This window comes from Corvus moneduloides, chromosome 22, assembly GCF_009650955.1.
Source record: "Corvus moneduloides isolate bCorMon1 chromosome 22, bCorMon1.pri, whole genome shotgun sequence".
Taxonomy (NCBI): domain Eukaryota; kingdom Metazoa; phylum Chordata; class Aves; order Passeriformes; family Corvidae; genus Corvus; species Corvus moneduloides.
The window spans coordinates 3,630,364-3,644,068 of NC_045497.1; the positions used below are offsets into that span (position 1 = coordinate 3,630,364).

A 13,705-nucleotide genomic window follows, 5' to 3' on the forward strand; every position below is an offset into this window, starting at 1 on the left:
AGCAGCTCGACTTTTGAGAGACACACTTTTCTTACAGTACACCAGGAATAATGTCGCTCCTTACTGGCAGCACCCCCGGAAAGAGAGAAAACGCATCAGGCTCTGATGAAACACCTCCCAAAATAACCAGCGCCTCTCCCCGCAAGCTCCCCTTTGTGCTCGGCTGTCTTTGGGCGAGCACGGAGCACGAAAGGCACTTCCAGCCGAAGGGAATTCGGTGGTGGCTGCGTATCTCTCGGTGCGGGGGCCCGAGGCGGCGGTGGCGGATCCGCGCTCCCGCTGGCCCGACACTGTACCTGCGGGCCAGCTGTGCAGATCAGGATGGAAACTCTCCCAGGGTTGGCTCGGGAGCAGGATGCCCGCTCCGGGAGCAGGATGCCCGCTCGGCCGGCTGGTGGAGCCCGCTGCAGAAGCAGCCGGGCCCGCTCCGCCGGGCAGCGGGCCGGGGCTCCCCGGGGCTGCTGAACTGCGGGGGACCCCTCGCCCAGCCCGCAAAGCACGGATTGAACCCGCACTCCCCTGCTGCCCGCCCGGCGGGGACGGGCTGTACGGGACACCGGGGCTCCGCGCGGTGACACCGCGGTCCCGGGATGCGGAGCTGCTGGGCCAGTGCCCACCGGCGGAGCGGGGGCTTCGCTCCCCGGGGCCGCCGGCGAGCGACTGCTCGCGGGGTCCGGGGAAAGAAGCTCTCCAGCGGGGGAAACGGCTGCCGGAGGCGGCGTCCCGGGGAAGGACGGGCCGTTCTCCGGCGGGGTCCCGGCACTGCCCGGCGATCCCCACGGAGACGGAGCCGCAACCGGGTCCGGGCGCGGGTGCCGATCCGGGTCCACCCCCGCTCGGCCGCGGCGCGGAGGGGCCGCGCTCCGCCCCCGCCTCCGCCCCGCGCAACTTCCCCACGCCGCGGCCCCCCGCCCCCGCCCCGCGGGTGCGCGCACAGGCGCGCGCGCGCCCAGCCCCGCCGCGCCGAGCCGAGCCGAGCCGAGCCCCGGTGAACCGCACCGCGCCGAGCCGCACCGACACGCGCATGGGGCGCGCAGCCTCCGCGGGCGCGCAGCTGCCCCGCCGGCGCTGAGGGGCCGGAGCACCGGAGCACAGACCCCCGGTCCTCGCCGCCGCCGCCGGGCATGCCCGCCCCGCCGGCCGCCGCCTGCCCCGCCGCTGAGCGCCGCCGCGGGCGCGGGGCGGCGCGCCCGGATGGAGCGCTGAGGCGCTGAGCCCCGCCGGGCCGGGCCGGGCCGGGCCGAGACGTGACGATGTGGATGCGACGGCTCCCGGGAAGCAGGTAGGGCCGGGGAGCGGTGGCCTCGCGGGGCAGCGCCGGGCGCATCCCGCCGCCGGGCGCGCTCGGGGAGCGGCGGAGTTAAACCATGAACTTGGAGTGGGGAGCGGAGAGAGGGCTGGGGAGCGGAGCGGGGTGCGGGACGGGGAGCGGTGTGTGGAGCGGAGCGGGGAGCGCGCGGCGCAGCCGGCGGCTGCCGGCGCCCGGGGAGGCGGCCGGTCCGCGCTCCGCTCGCTGCCGGGCTCCCCCCGCCCGGTTTCCCCGGCCCCGCTCGCCCGCCCTGCCCAGGAGATGGATCCGCGGTCAGCGTCCCCTCGCCGGCTGCTCGCTCCCCCCTGGCCGCCCCGGCGGGGGCCGCTCGGGGGAAGGGGCTGGAGGGGCGGCCGGGGCGCGGGCAGATGGATGGATGGATGGATGGATGGATGAATGAATGGATGGATGGATGGATGGATGGATGGATGGATGTGTTCGGGAGATTAATCGAGAATTGCAAAGCAGAGGAGACGGAGGCAAAGTGTTACGTAACACATTTTCATTACCGCTGCGAAGTCATCTGAGCCGAAATCTTGTTATTTCCATGGTGCTGTGGCTGGAGAGCCCTGGCCCCGGACCCTGCCTGCGTGCGGCCCCGGGGCCCCAGCAGCACCCGGGCTTTGGTGGCTTCAGCCCATCTCAGCGGAATCGAGTGAAAGCAGCAGTGGGTTAAACAAGTGAGACCCTAAAGAAAAGTGAAATCCACGATCTGTTTCGTTCTCCCCAACCCGGTTTTGTACTTGGAAAGTCCTGGTTTTGAGCGGTTGTGTTGGGCAGGGGTCAAACATCCAACGTCCCTCCACCGAGCGGGACGGTGGTTCCGGCACATCACCTGCTGCTGGGGAGAGGGGTCCCAAGGCGAGCAGTCCCGAGCCGCCACCTCACTCCCGCAGCTCGCAGCGGGCCCTGTGGCTGCTCCCCGGGGAGCAGGACTGGGTGGGCAGGGGAGCAGCGGGGTGAGCGGATGGGTGCGTGTAGCCCCCACCGCCAGCCCTACCCCACGCAGCACCTCGGGGAGCCCATCAGCCCGCGCCGCCCCCCGCGCCCCTGCGCTCCGGCAGAACATGGCTGCAGCTTGGGGGCACGGAGGGAGGCGGGCAGGGCCCCCCGAATCCACGGACAGCGAGTGGTGATGCGAAAAGCCTTTGTCCGCCACCCTCGGGAATCGCTGGAGGCTTTGCCCCTCTGCCCGGGCTGTGGATGGAGTCCTGGAGGGTGAAACCTGAACTGAGGTTTTGTCTGTGCTGAGCAGCTGGGGGAGGCCCTCGGCCTCTCTGTTACACTCCCGTGCCGCGCCGCGTATTCCAGAGGCACGTGGCGAGCCGGCTTCCAATGCCCCCCCGTCTTTGTCCCGTGCCTCCGGCTGGTGCACCCCGACAGCCCGGGCACACCGGAGATGTCTGACATCGGAGACAGCTGCCGCCGGAGATGTCTGTCCATCCGTCAGCCGAGGATGCGCTGCTGCGTGTGGGAAGGACAGAGTCTGTGGTGATGTAGTGACCTTAGGAATTCCTCCCGGCGAAAGCACCCGAGGGTTTTCTCAGGGTGCCACGCGTTTGGATTTATCGTGTGTCCGGTGAAAAGCCCAGTGGAGCTGGAGGGCCGTTTCCCAAGGCTGGCGCGGCAGAAAGCTGTAATCCTGGGAACAGAGGACGCCCTCTGCTTTGTTATTTTTGAGGAGAGTTTAGCAATGGAAACAGGAGCCCTCTGCTTGCTTCCCTCCTCGATTCATTCGCCTTGCGAATTTCTGTGTTGTGTATCCTGGATCCCCAGCACCAGGCTGTCCTTTCTGCCACCTCATCAGCTTCCAGTCCCTCCGTGTTTTATTTTTAATAAGAGATAACTTTACTGCTAACCTTGCCTGCTGCTCTCCCTTCTCTCTAACTCTAATTGCTTCTGGCTTTATTTCTGACATTTCCCATGTCATTTCTCCTCATTTTCTCGAAGACTACTAGAAAAATAGCTCCAGGAGAAGCAGTGGAGCTTTGCAGCGCCCGTTTCACCCCACGCAGCCTCTGCCTGGAGCAGCTGCCTGCGGCGGGGAGATGGTACCGTGCTGCTCCTTTCAAGTCGGATCCCTTTCGCCCGGGGCGGTGGCAGTGCCTGACCTCGCGGCGAGACGTGCTCCTCCGCCGGGGAGGGCAGGACCTGTGCAACTGCATTGCTCAGAATTATTCGGTTCCTGTCAAGGGGAGCTGCTGCTCCCCGGTTCAGAGCAGGGCTGAGCGAGCAGCGCTGCCCTGAAAGCCTCTGCCAGGTCCCAGGGATGCTCCAGCCTTGCTCTGCTCTTGGCAGGTGTGGGTGCTGCGGGGCAAAATCTGTTCTTTGGGGAGGTGGCAGTGGCTCTGTCACTCCCTGAGTGTGCACAGACATAGGTGTACGTGCACACGCCTGCGTCAGTGCCTGCGCCCGCCTGTGAGGGCACGGCAGCTTTCTGCAGCATGCCAGGCTTCCAGCGCTGCCGAGGACTTCCCCTCCATAGCTACGAATATAATGTTTTAAACAATATGCCACGGTTTTTACAGCATTGAGCTGTGGAGTGATTTGCAGTAGGAGTAAAACCACCGTTTGCAATTTCTCGGCGATTGTATAAAACAACTCATTAAAAGCATACATCCCTGCACATTGGCTCCGTGGAAACTTTATGGGCCTTGTAGTTACTGCCAAAGAAAACATTTTCCATGAATTTCACTCATCAGGTTCACACTGTCAAATGTAGATTCAGCCGCTCGTCAAAGATGCAAGCCTTGCAGTCTGGGAAGTAATGAGAGCAGTAAGAAGTGGGAGTTAATGGCCTCCACTGAGGAGTCCTTACTCATCCCGCATCCACACAGGGGCTGAGCTGGCTGCTCCCGGGTGGATTGATTGTCACAGAAATTCATCTGGTGTCACTGGCTATGATACTTAACAGCCACAATAATGCTTGAATAAACTGCACTTTTATGCAGCGGTTCGTACCTCCACGCTGGCAGCAATTTCCCAGATGAGGCGAGGGGAGCAGCGCGGGGCTTCGGCAGCCGCTTCCCGGAGCATGAATAATTGTTGTAATAACGCCGGAGCCACTGCCTTGTCTTCGTGGTGTCTCCAGTGGGGTGGCGGGTGGGAGCTGTTGTGGTGCCACCGCTTGCCTGGGATGTTTGGGGGCTGCCCCGTGTGGCAGCTGCTGTGCCAGCCTTCGGCAGGCAGGACACGGGACGGGCGAGCTGCCGGCCCAGCTGCTCCCGGTGCCGGAGTGCCATGGCTTGGCTCTGCCTTATGTACATGGTCATCTGCTGGAAAGAAGGAGTTGCTAATGTTCCTTCAGAACCCAGCCTGTAACAGGGAATGGCAGCCAGGCAGAGGCCAGCTCTCCAACCTTGTTCCCACCTTCTCTCACCCAATCTGATCCTCGAGCTCTCTCAGCATGCCTTATTTACCTCGGTATCTATAGGTAGGTACGGATACAGGGCAGTGGTGAGCACTGCCAGCAGCTCCCAAGGGCAGCTCCATAGGGTGTGAATAAGCCGTGGGACTTCCAACAGGTTTGAGGTTCATTATGAAAATGTATGCATGCTTAAGCCTTTAAATATAGCTAATGGGAGAAGGACTGGGAGGAAAGATTACCAAGATTACCGGAACCTCAGTGCGCCGAGCAGGAGGAGCAGGAGCTGCTCTGCTCTGGGTTGTGGTGCCTGTTGTTCTCCTCGAGGGCTGGTGGTGACCAAGTGGGCAACAACAGTTCCAGCCCAACAGAGTTTGGGTTTGACAGCAACACTCTTCTAGCAGGATAATTTCTGGAGGCTGAATGTGTTGGGTGGGATCAGTGGATGGTGTGACATTGTTGGCACTTTCACCCCCTCCTTTAAAACAAAAGGGCTTTCCTTCTGTTCTGCCTTCCATCCTTCCTCCCTTCCACCTTCCTTCCCTCCCACGCTGGGTGGTGCTGCTGGGAGGGGGCTCCTGGCCAAGCCCAGCATCCCAGCAGCCACCATGGGTTATGAGGGGTTGTTCCCAAACCTGCTGCTTGGCCCTTCCTCACCTTGGCTCACTGTTTTCATCAGAGCAAATTTTATCACTAAGAGGATGTAAACTCTGGACCTGAAGTGACTCCTTAAAAATGGAATTTGAGTTTATATGAATATTTTTCTGTGGCTCTTCTTACTGGGACTTGCACCTACAGACTTTGATAGCTTATATAATTTCCTGTGATGGAGATGTACTTCATCTAATTTCACTTGGAAATGCATTGATTAAATCAGAACTGCTGAGAGATTTAAACTGAGTCTCAGTGGCCTGAACTTAACTGTGGGAGGTTTACCTGCCTTCATCCTTCAACATTAATTTGGTTTTATGAGGATTCCTTGTGAAATGAGGTTTTCTCTGCTGCTGAATCTCTGCTGCTTTCTGGGTTTGTCAGTTGCTTTCTCTGGCCTCAGAGGCTCTGCAAGGCAAAGCTGCACTAAAACCTCCGTTCAGTGCAGCACTGAGCTCCTTCACCGGGGATGTGGTGGGGACTGACAGGCATTTTGGCTCCATCACCCCCCAGTGCCCCTCGCACTCTGCCCAAGCTGGAGGCAAAGTGCCCACACTGCCTGTGGCGTGGTGGCAGGGCCGGGTGCTGTGCAGTGGGGTGCTGACATGAGGCCAAGGTTGCTGGGTGTGATGCTCTGGGAGCAGGGTGGAGACCTGCCCCAAGCGCAGCTGTGTGGGAGTGTCCTACCATCAGCGCTGAGAGATTTGGCATGTATGGTCCCAAGCAACACTGAGAAAAGGAGGAACAACCCAGCTTGGCTGGAGGTGGGTGAGCAGGGGTGGGGTCAGTGGGTGCTGGGTGCCCAGGGCAGGAGGCCAAAGCACTCACTGGGACTCACCTGAGGACTTACAAAAATAAATAAAGCACATCATTCACAAAGTGCTCATTTCCAACTCTGATCTGCAAAATGTCTTCTTGTGACTTGGAAATGATGCGTAGGCAGGAGATACGCTTTGACATGCGATGATTTTTGTTGAAGTTTGCTCTGAAGGTCTTTCTTGGCAGCTCCGCTTTCCTGGCAATGCTGGAGCATCCCAGGGGCACTATGTCCCTGCTGCCAATGGCTGCTGTGTCCCCACGAGCCAGAGCCACTGGGAGCAGAAGCTGTTCCCTGGCACAGCATCTCTGTGGGTATGGAAAGGACTCTTCAGCTCCTGCTGCAGAAACTGGCAGGGAGGAGAAGCAGCGCCTTGGCTGCAGAGCTGCTCCGGACCCCGGCTGAAGCATCCGTGGGATGAGGCTTAGCCGTGGCGAGGCGGGAGCAGTGAAGCTTCGCTGGCCTGGCTGCTCAACTGCTGGAAGTCAGCTCCACTGACTTCCAAATAAAGGCTGAGCAGAAGCTGCTTCAAAGACAACACGTAGCCTGGGAGCGGCAAGGCACTTCCTTCAAAAGGCAAGTCTGGATCCTTGAGGTGGAAAAACAGGAGCTCACCAGAGGGCAGATGCCCTAGCACAAGAGAAGCGTGGAGATGGGAACGTGCTGGTGCAGGGGTGACCGTGTGCCGCAGGACACCGGCAGCACAGCACATGCTGTGTGAGGAACCACCTTGTGCCACGCAGGAGAGCGGATTTGTAGCTTTCATCTACAGCTTGGTGAGAATTGATGGCTCCTGTCCCCAAGGGTATTGGCTGTGCCTCTTCTGCAATATCCTGGGATGGTCAGGAGAAACTCCAGCCATGTTTTATAGCACTATAAAGAGGGGATGTGGCTGTGTGATGCCAGCTGAGGAGCTGTGCAGAGCTGCTGTGCTCGGCATGGGAAGGCTGGGAACATGCTGCTCAGCAGCAGTGTTCGAGGCACTGGTGAGAGCAAATGCCGCTAATTGATGTTGCCACTTCACTGCACGCCATTCAGGTTGAAGATGTGACAAGGTCGGGGGCAGCTCAGGTTGCCCCCCCGGGAATTGCCTGCCTGGCGAGCACACGAAGCTTCCTCAGGGACGCGTTCCGTAATTGCCTGAGTCCCGCGCGTGACCCCAGCCCTGCTCCCGGAGCCTGCGATAGCATCTCTGCTCCCTTCGCAGGACTCCAGTAATGAGGCATCAGTTAATTGACATGGATGAGGACATCCACTTAAGGACCCACTGGAACGCGGGTGATGGATGCCAGGAGATGAAGCCGCGCATCCCGCCGGGAGCGTGGTTGGCTCTGCCTCATCCTGGCCAGAGCTAAAGCTTGGCTGAGTCCGCGGCGGCGGGGCGTTTATGTAGGGAAGGTGTGACCATTCCAGATGCCAGCAAGTGCTCCCAAAATGAATCAACCTGTCTTCTACAAGTAGCTGTCATTCATGCGTTTCCTTACAAAGTTTTTAATGGAAAGGACAAGGATGACTTATTCATCTTCCTGTTTCTTGTCTTTGTAAGGGGCTCTATTTTAGCATCATCCGACATGATACACTCAGGACTTACTCTGGGCTCCTGTCAAAGTGACATATTCTCTGGCAAAATCAATTTTGCTAATTTTGATGGATGAGGATGGATGCGCATAGGTGCCTTTGAAGGAAGTTGAGATTCTGAGGGATGCAGGAGATCATCCCTTGCTGCCAACCCATTGGAGATAATGCTGCAAAAGTTTAATCTCTCCCGCAAAGGGGATTATTGTTTTTTAATGAGATGCAGAGCGCAGTGATCCCTGACTCACTGGCAGTTGGGCTCTGAGGGGCTGTGCCCCCAATGGCACAGTGTTCTTGAGGTCCTGGAGGCAAATCCTCATCGTCACTTTGATCCATCAGGATTTTGCCATGGCTGCAGTTGGGAGAGCCTGTGAGCTGCCTGGCTTCTGTATGCGCAGTGAGATGGCCACGACAGGGAGAACGGCTCTTCTCCATGGAAAAGAAACTGCTCGGTGCTAAAAGGGATTTAAAACTCTCTGTGACAGGATCAAGAGTCTTTGCCCTGGAGTTCATTCCTGCTGCCTTCACTTTCTATTTTAGCTTGGCTTTTTCATCATCTTTTTGGGCTGTTCTTTCTCCATGCTGCGTGTCACGCTGACCCTTCTCTGGCAGCGGGATGTCCCTGTGGTGGGGCTGGGCACAGCCGGTGCTGTCTCAGGAGTTGGGGGGGGGGGGGCAGGAGCTCCCCAGGACCACCAGCCAGAGCCTCGGCTGGGCAATGCAGTGCCCTGCACTGAGCTCCCAGCTCCCAGGCCTTGGCTTTCTCCAGGCTTCCCTACTGACGATTCACACCTTCAAAGAGAGCTCTGCTGCTCCATTTTTTCCTATTGTATTTCTTGCTCCATAAAAGCCATCTGTTCCTCTTTCTGCGTTCAGAGTCTTCATTCCTCTCATCTTCTCCATTTCTGTTAGAGTTTATGGAGCTTTTGAAATTATTGACGTGTTGCCTGTGTTCATTCCTGGGGATGGCTGCTGAGGTTTCCGGGCAGGCTGTGCATCTCTGGGCTGCCGGGGACTTCCCAGGAGAAAGACAGGTTTGGATCTCAGCCACTGCAGTGCAAATTGAGAGCAGCTCCACCAGGAGACTGTGGTGCTGGAGTGAAGACCCGAGTTAGTTGGACTTCCATGTGTGGACATCCAGCCTTTGCTGTGGGGAAGGGTCGGCTGGGCCTGTGCTGGTCAGCCAGACGCTTCCAGCGGGTCAGTGCTTGTCTTTGCTCCTGGGAAAGCAAGGCACTTTGGGAAGCCATCATTAAAAATCCCGTTATGAGGTATTTTCTCCCTGGGTCTGTTCCATGGTTGGAGGCGTTTCCCGTTGATACGGATACCACGGTGCACTCTGATGCGCGGCTCCTGCGAAGACACATTGTGTTACAAAGCCACCACAGACCTCTTTTAATTGTTTTGTTTTAAAGCTTGTTAAGCTGCTACTTTAGATGTACTGAGCCAACTTATCTTATTTTTGTTTTAGATCAAAGCGTTTCCTGCATTCATTGTAATGACACGCTCGAGCACATTCATTTAGAAAATAAGATCAGTGCTGGGTTATTTATCTGGAAAGCTGTGGGGTTAAAGGGCAGCATAAGCTGTAGCTTTGTGCCATGGTTTTCCTCTCTGTAGGTCCTCCAGAGCCGAGGGCTGGGTTGAATTATTTGCTATCCCTTGGAATCACATTGTGAATATGTATTCAGAGGAACAAAATCCCTCATAAGCTCCGGTCTGGGATCTGGCAGGACTATTGCCATTCTGGTGGGGAGAGCCTTGCTTCTGCCATGCCATTCCCATTCCATCCCATCCCATCCCACCCCATCCAACAGTGCTGGGCATTGCATCCTGCTTGGACACCCCAGTGCAGTCCCTTTATCCAAGGGAGAGACCTGATCATGCTGCAGTTGATTGTACAGGAGGCAAACGTGTGGCAAAGGAAGAAAATTCATGAGCAAAACAGGGGAAGCAGAAAATCCTTGGATGGCAGCTGTGGGGAAGTGCGCTGTCCTGCCTGCGCCTGTGTCCACAGCAGGGAGCCCCTCAGCTCAGCCGCTGGCCCTATTTATTGTGGTTAGCATTAACTAAGAGCAGGGATGATCTCTAAGCTCTGGTTTTAATGTGCTTCTACATATGTTGCAGCCCTGTTCCCTCAGCAGACTGATTTTTGTACATGAGGGAGTGTTTTCTGTCCTGTGATGGGGATGGGAGAAGGCGGCACTGTCTCGTGTGCCAGGACCTCCTTGGTCGCCATCAGTATGTAAAGCCTGGGCAGCAATTCTGTGGTGCACGAGAAGGTGGAATACACGAGGAGGTTTGGGTAGAAGCTAAAATGAGGGGGGAAACCCCTGATTTCCTTAGGTTTATGGATTGTTTTTAATATCAGCAAGAGCAGAGCTTGAGACTGTGGCTCTTCAACAAGATTTTGGTGGATCTGGATATCTGAAACTTCCCAGCAAGTTGTATCTGAGCTGGAGCTCTTGCTGCTGCCTGGTCCCCAGCGCTGGTGCAGAGCTCAAGGGGGGGATGAGTGGGGTAAGTTGGCGACAGGTGCCAGTTTGGGCTGGAAAGCCAGCGCTCACAAACCCCCTTTATCCGGGCGGGACAAAAGCCGAGTGTTATCGCTGCCGGGTTGATGAAACGCCCCACTGTCCGTCCCTGCCACGCTAAATGCACGCAGTGTTTGCTGGCTGGGGCGGCCGGGTGGCAGTGGGGGAAGCGACGGCCGTGCTGTGCCCACTGAGGGGGATGCTCCAGCAGTACCCACACCATGTTTGCTGGGAGGGATGCTCCAGTGGTACCCATACTGTGTGTGCTCAGAGGGATGCTCCAGCGGTACTCACACTGTGTGTGCTGGGAGGGATGCTCCAGTGGTACTCACACTGTGTGTGCTGGGAGGGATGCTCCAGTGGTACCCACACTGTGTGTGCTCAGAGGGATGCTCCAGTGGTACCCACACTGTTTGTGCTCAGAGGGATGCTGCAGCAGTACTCACACTGTGTGTGCTCAGAGGGATGCTCCAGTGGTGCCCACACTGTGTGTGCTGGGAGGGATGCTGCAGCAGTATTCACACTGTGTGTGCTCAGAGGGATGCTCCAGTGGTACCCACACTGTGTGTGCTGGGGGGGATGCTCCAGTGGTACCCACACCGTGTTTGCTGGGAGGGATGCTCCAGTGGTACTCACACTGTGTGTGCTGGGAGGGATGCTCCAGTGGTACCCACACTGTGTGTGCTGGGAGGGATGCTCCAGTGGTACCCACACTGTGTGTGCTGGGAGGGATGCTCCAGTGGTACTCACACTGTGTGTGCTGGGAGGGATGCTCCAGTGGTACCCACACTGTGTGTGCTCAGAGGGATGCTCCAGCAATACTCACACTATGTGTGCTCAGAGGGATGCTCCAGTGGTACCCACACCGTGTTTGCTGGGAGGGATGCTCCAGTGGTACTCACACTGTTTGTGCTGGGAGGGATGCTCCAGTGGTAGTGATGGGCTGTGCCCATCACGGGGGATGCTCCAGTGGTATCTGGGCTGTGCCCACTGAGGGGAATGCTCTGGCGGTACCCAGGTTGTGCCTATCGTGGGGGATGCTCCAGTGGTATCCAAGCTATGCCCACTGTAGGGGATGCTCAAATGGTACCCAGGCTGTGCTGCTGGGGGAGATGTTCTAGTGGTACTTGCCCCATGCCCACTGTGGCGGATGCTCCAGGACCACCCACACTGTGCCTTGCCAGGAGGAATGCTCCAGCAGTACCGTGGGGTGCAGGGCCTGAGCCTGCCACTGTGCTGCTCCCCTTGGGGAGCACTCAGGCCAGTTCATCCCCTGGCTTGTCTGGGACCTGTCTTGCCATGCTGGCAGATGAGCCCGCAGCACTTGCCAGGGAGCCAGACTGGGCTCAGAGCTCCTGCTGCCAGAGTGGTGGCAGATAAATGATCGAGCACTGGTTTTGCACAGAAATTTGCTGGAGACATCTTTGTCTGAAGATGCATGCAAACTTCTGGGCTTCCCACCCACTTTGGCACTTCTCAAATCCTGCCTGAAATAATCCCTGAAGACCAGGGAAAACACTCTCAAGCAGATGTCCTGCCCTCTCTAATCAAGCTGAGCTGGACTGGCCATAATGGGCAGTGTTGGCCAGCTCACTGTGTTAGCTCTCACACTCATCATCAGGCTGCCTGGAGGCACTGGGCCCTTTGTCCCGCCAGTGTCTTTTAAAATATTTGAAAATGGGAACTGAACTTGAAACTCAGGGTTAAAGGTTGGCCCAACTTTGGCAGCAACTGGGCGCAGCTCTTGCCTTCGCAGCGATGCCACGCACGCCTGCTCTCTGCCCGCTCCCTTTTACTCTTCCCCACATTGCTCTGTCAGATCCTGACTCTTCCCACTGTGTGGGTGTGGGATGCACTGGAGACGTCCTGCGCTGGCAGGCCCCAGCACCAGCCCCAGGCGCCTGCACTGGGGCTTTGCCCTGCCTCTGCCTCTGGCAAAGGACGGGCCTGGAGGCGAGAGCAGCCGGGGCCGCGCGCTGCGGAGCCAAAGCTCTGCGCTGACGGCGTTGGCAGGGGCTGCACCTCCCGCATCAGCACATTGGCTGATGGTACCACTGGGTATTAATTATGCCTTCCGCACTCGCGGCTATTCAAATGGTAAAATTGTTTATTTGCAGCTGGGTGAGCTCAAGGCAGAGGCAGAAGAGCGAGCGGCTCCCCCCCGCCACGGCCGCCCTCCTGCCCCCCTCTCAGGGCTCCCCAAGCACCACCAGGGATGGATCCCACTGCCTCCATCTTGGCATTCCCATCCTGGGGGGAGCCGTGGCTTCCCAGCCCCACCCAACCCCTTTCTGCCCCGTTTTCCCAGGGAAGTGGGTGTTCACTGTCTGCCTGGCTGCAGCAGCGTGGCGGGGAGGATTCAACCTATTTCACCCTCTACTGATTTCCCTCCATGATAAATCCCATCCCCTCCACCGTGGGAAGCTGCATCAGTTTAATTACTTGTGGGGAGAAAGGGGCAGCGGAGGAACTTAGGACTTGTTTTAAATATCACTTTTATTAGCAGGTAATCCTGAAGCTCAGGACTGTAATATAGATAGGTAGTGATGTGGCACATTTAATTTACTTAGGTGCTATTGTGTGTCAGCCTTTGTGCCTTAAGTCCCAGTCCTGGCTTTAAAGAGCTTGGCAGCCATATTTTCACAAATTTATAATTATCTAGGAAGAAGCTGGGGCTACAGATGGCGCAGTGGGTTGTATGTTCCCGATTCCCATTGGGTCTGGGATCAGAAAAACTCATCCCATAGCAGAACACAGCTCAGGAGAGAGGTCTCCATGGTGCTGCTGATGGCAGGGGTGTGGGGTGGGACGTGGTTGACGCCACGCGGGAGTGGTCCACAAGGTCTCCTGCTGATCCCACAGCATCCATCATCCATGCCACCCTCACACGGGATGGTGCATCTCCCCTCCTCCCAGCCTTGGGGAGCGTCCTGGTCCAGCCCAGAGTGCAGGATGGCAATGCTCCATTTCCATGGTGATGGTTGGTAGTGTGACAAGAAAGGACAGTCGCTGCACTGCAGGGATCATCACACAGGACAGAGGGAAGGAGAGGAGAGCAGCTGCAGTGGTGGCTGCAGTTCCCACCTCAGCGAGGACACACAACCGCGGGCCAAGTATCTGCCACTGAAGTTTTCCCCTCTTCTTCCTGCTCCAGTGTGAAAGTCACCCGCTGGGATGCAGCGGCCTCGTTCTATTCTGTATGGAGCCAGCGAGTTCCTGCACGTACTCTCATAACCTGCCCCGCTCCGAGCACCTTTGTAGGACACGCCGCGCTGCCAAGGATGCTTTTCCTAGAGCTTTCTTGCCTTGTCTTGCCTGGGTCAAGGAAACATCACCCCAACTCTCTGACCACAGCTCGTGCTCCGGGCATTCACAGGAATATTTCTGTCCCTGCCTCGCTTGGTGTTCAGAGATATGAAATGCTCAGAGTGCGTAAATCACCCCAACAAGGACAT

The 13,705-nt window shown here is 57.6% G+C and overlaps 1 protein-coding gene across 1 annotated transcript in view; it reads left to right on the forward strand.

Annotated features, from left to right (window-relative positions):
* Positions 1 to 1,173: 1,173 nt before the first annotated feature.
* Positions 1,174 to 13,705, forward strand: part of AJAP1 (adherens junctions associated protein 1) — a 38,521-nt gene continuing 25,989 nt past the window's right edge. Inside the window, exon 1 of the mRNA XM_032131566.1 lies at positions 1,174 to 1,282. Within this exon, the coding sequence (XP_031987457.1) occupies positions 1,254 to 1,282 (29 nt within the window). The 5' untranslated portion in view covers positions 1,174 to 1,253. The remainder of the gene's footprint in view (positions 1,283 to 13,705) is intronic.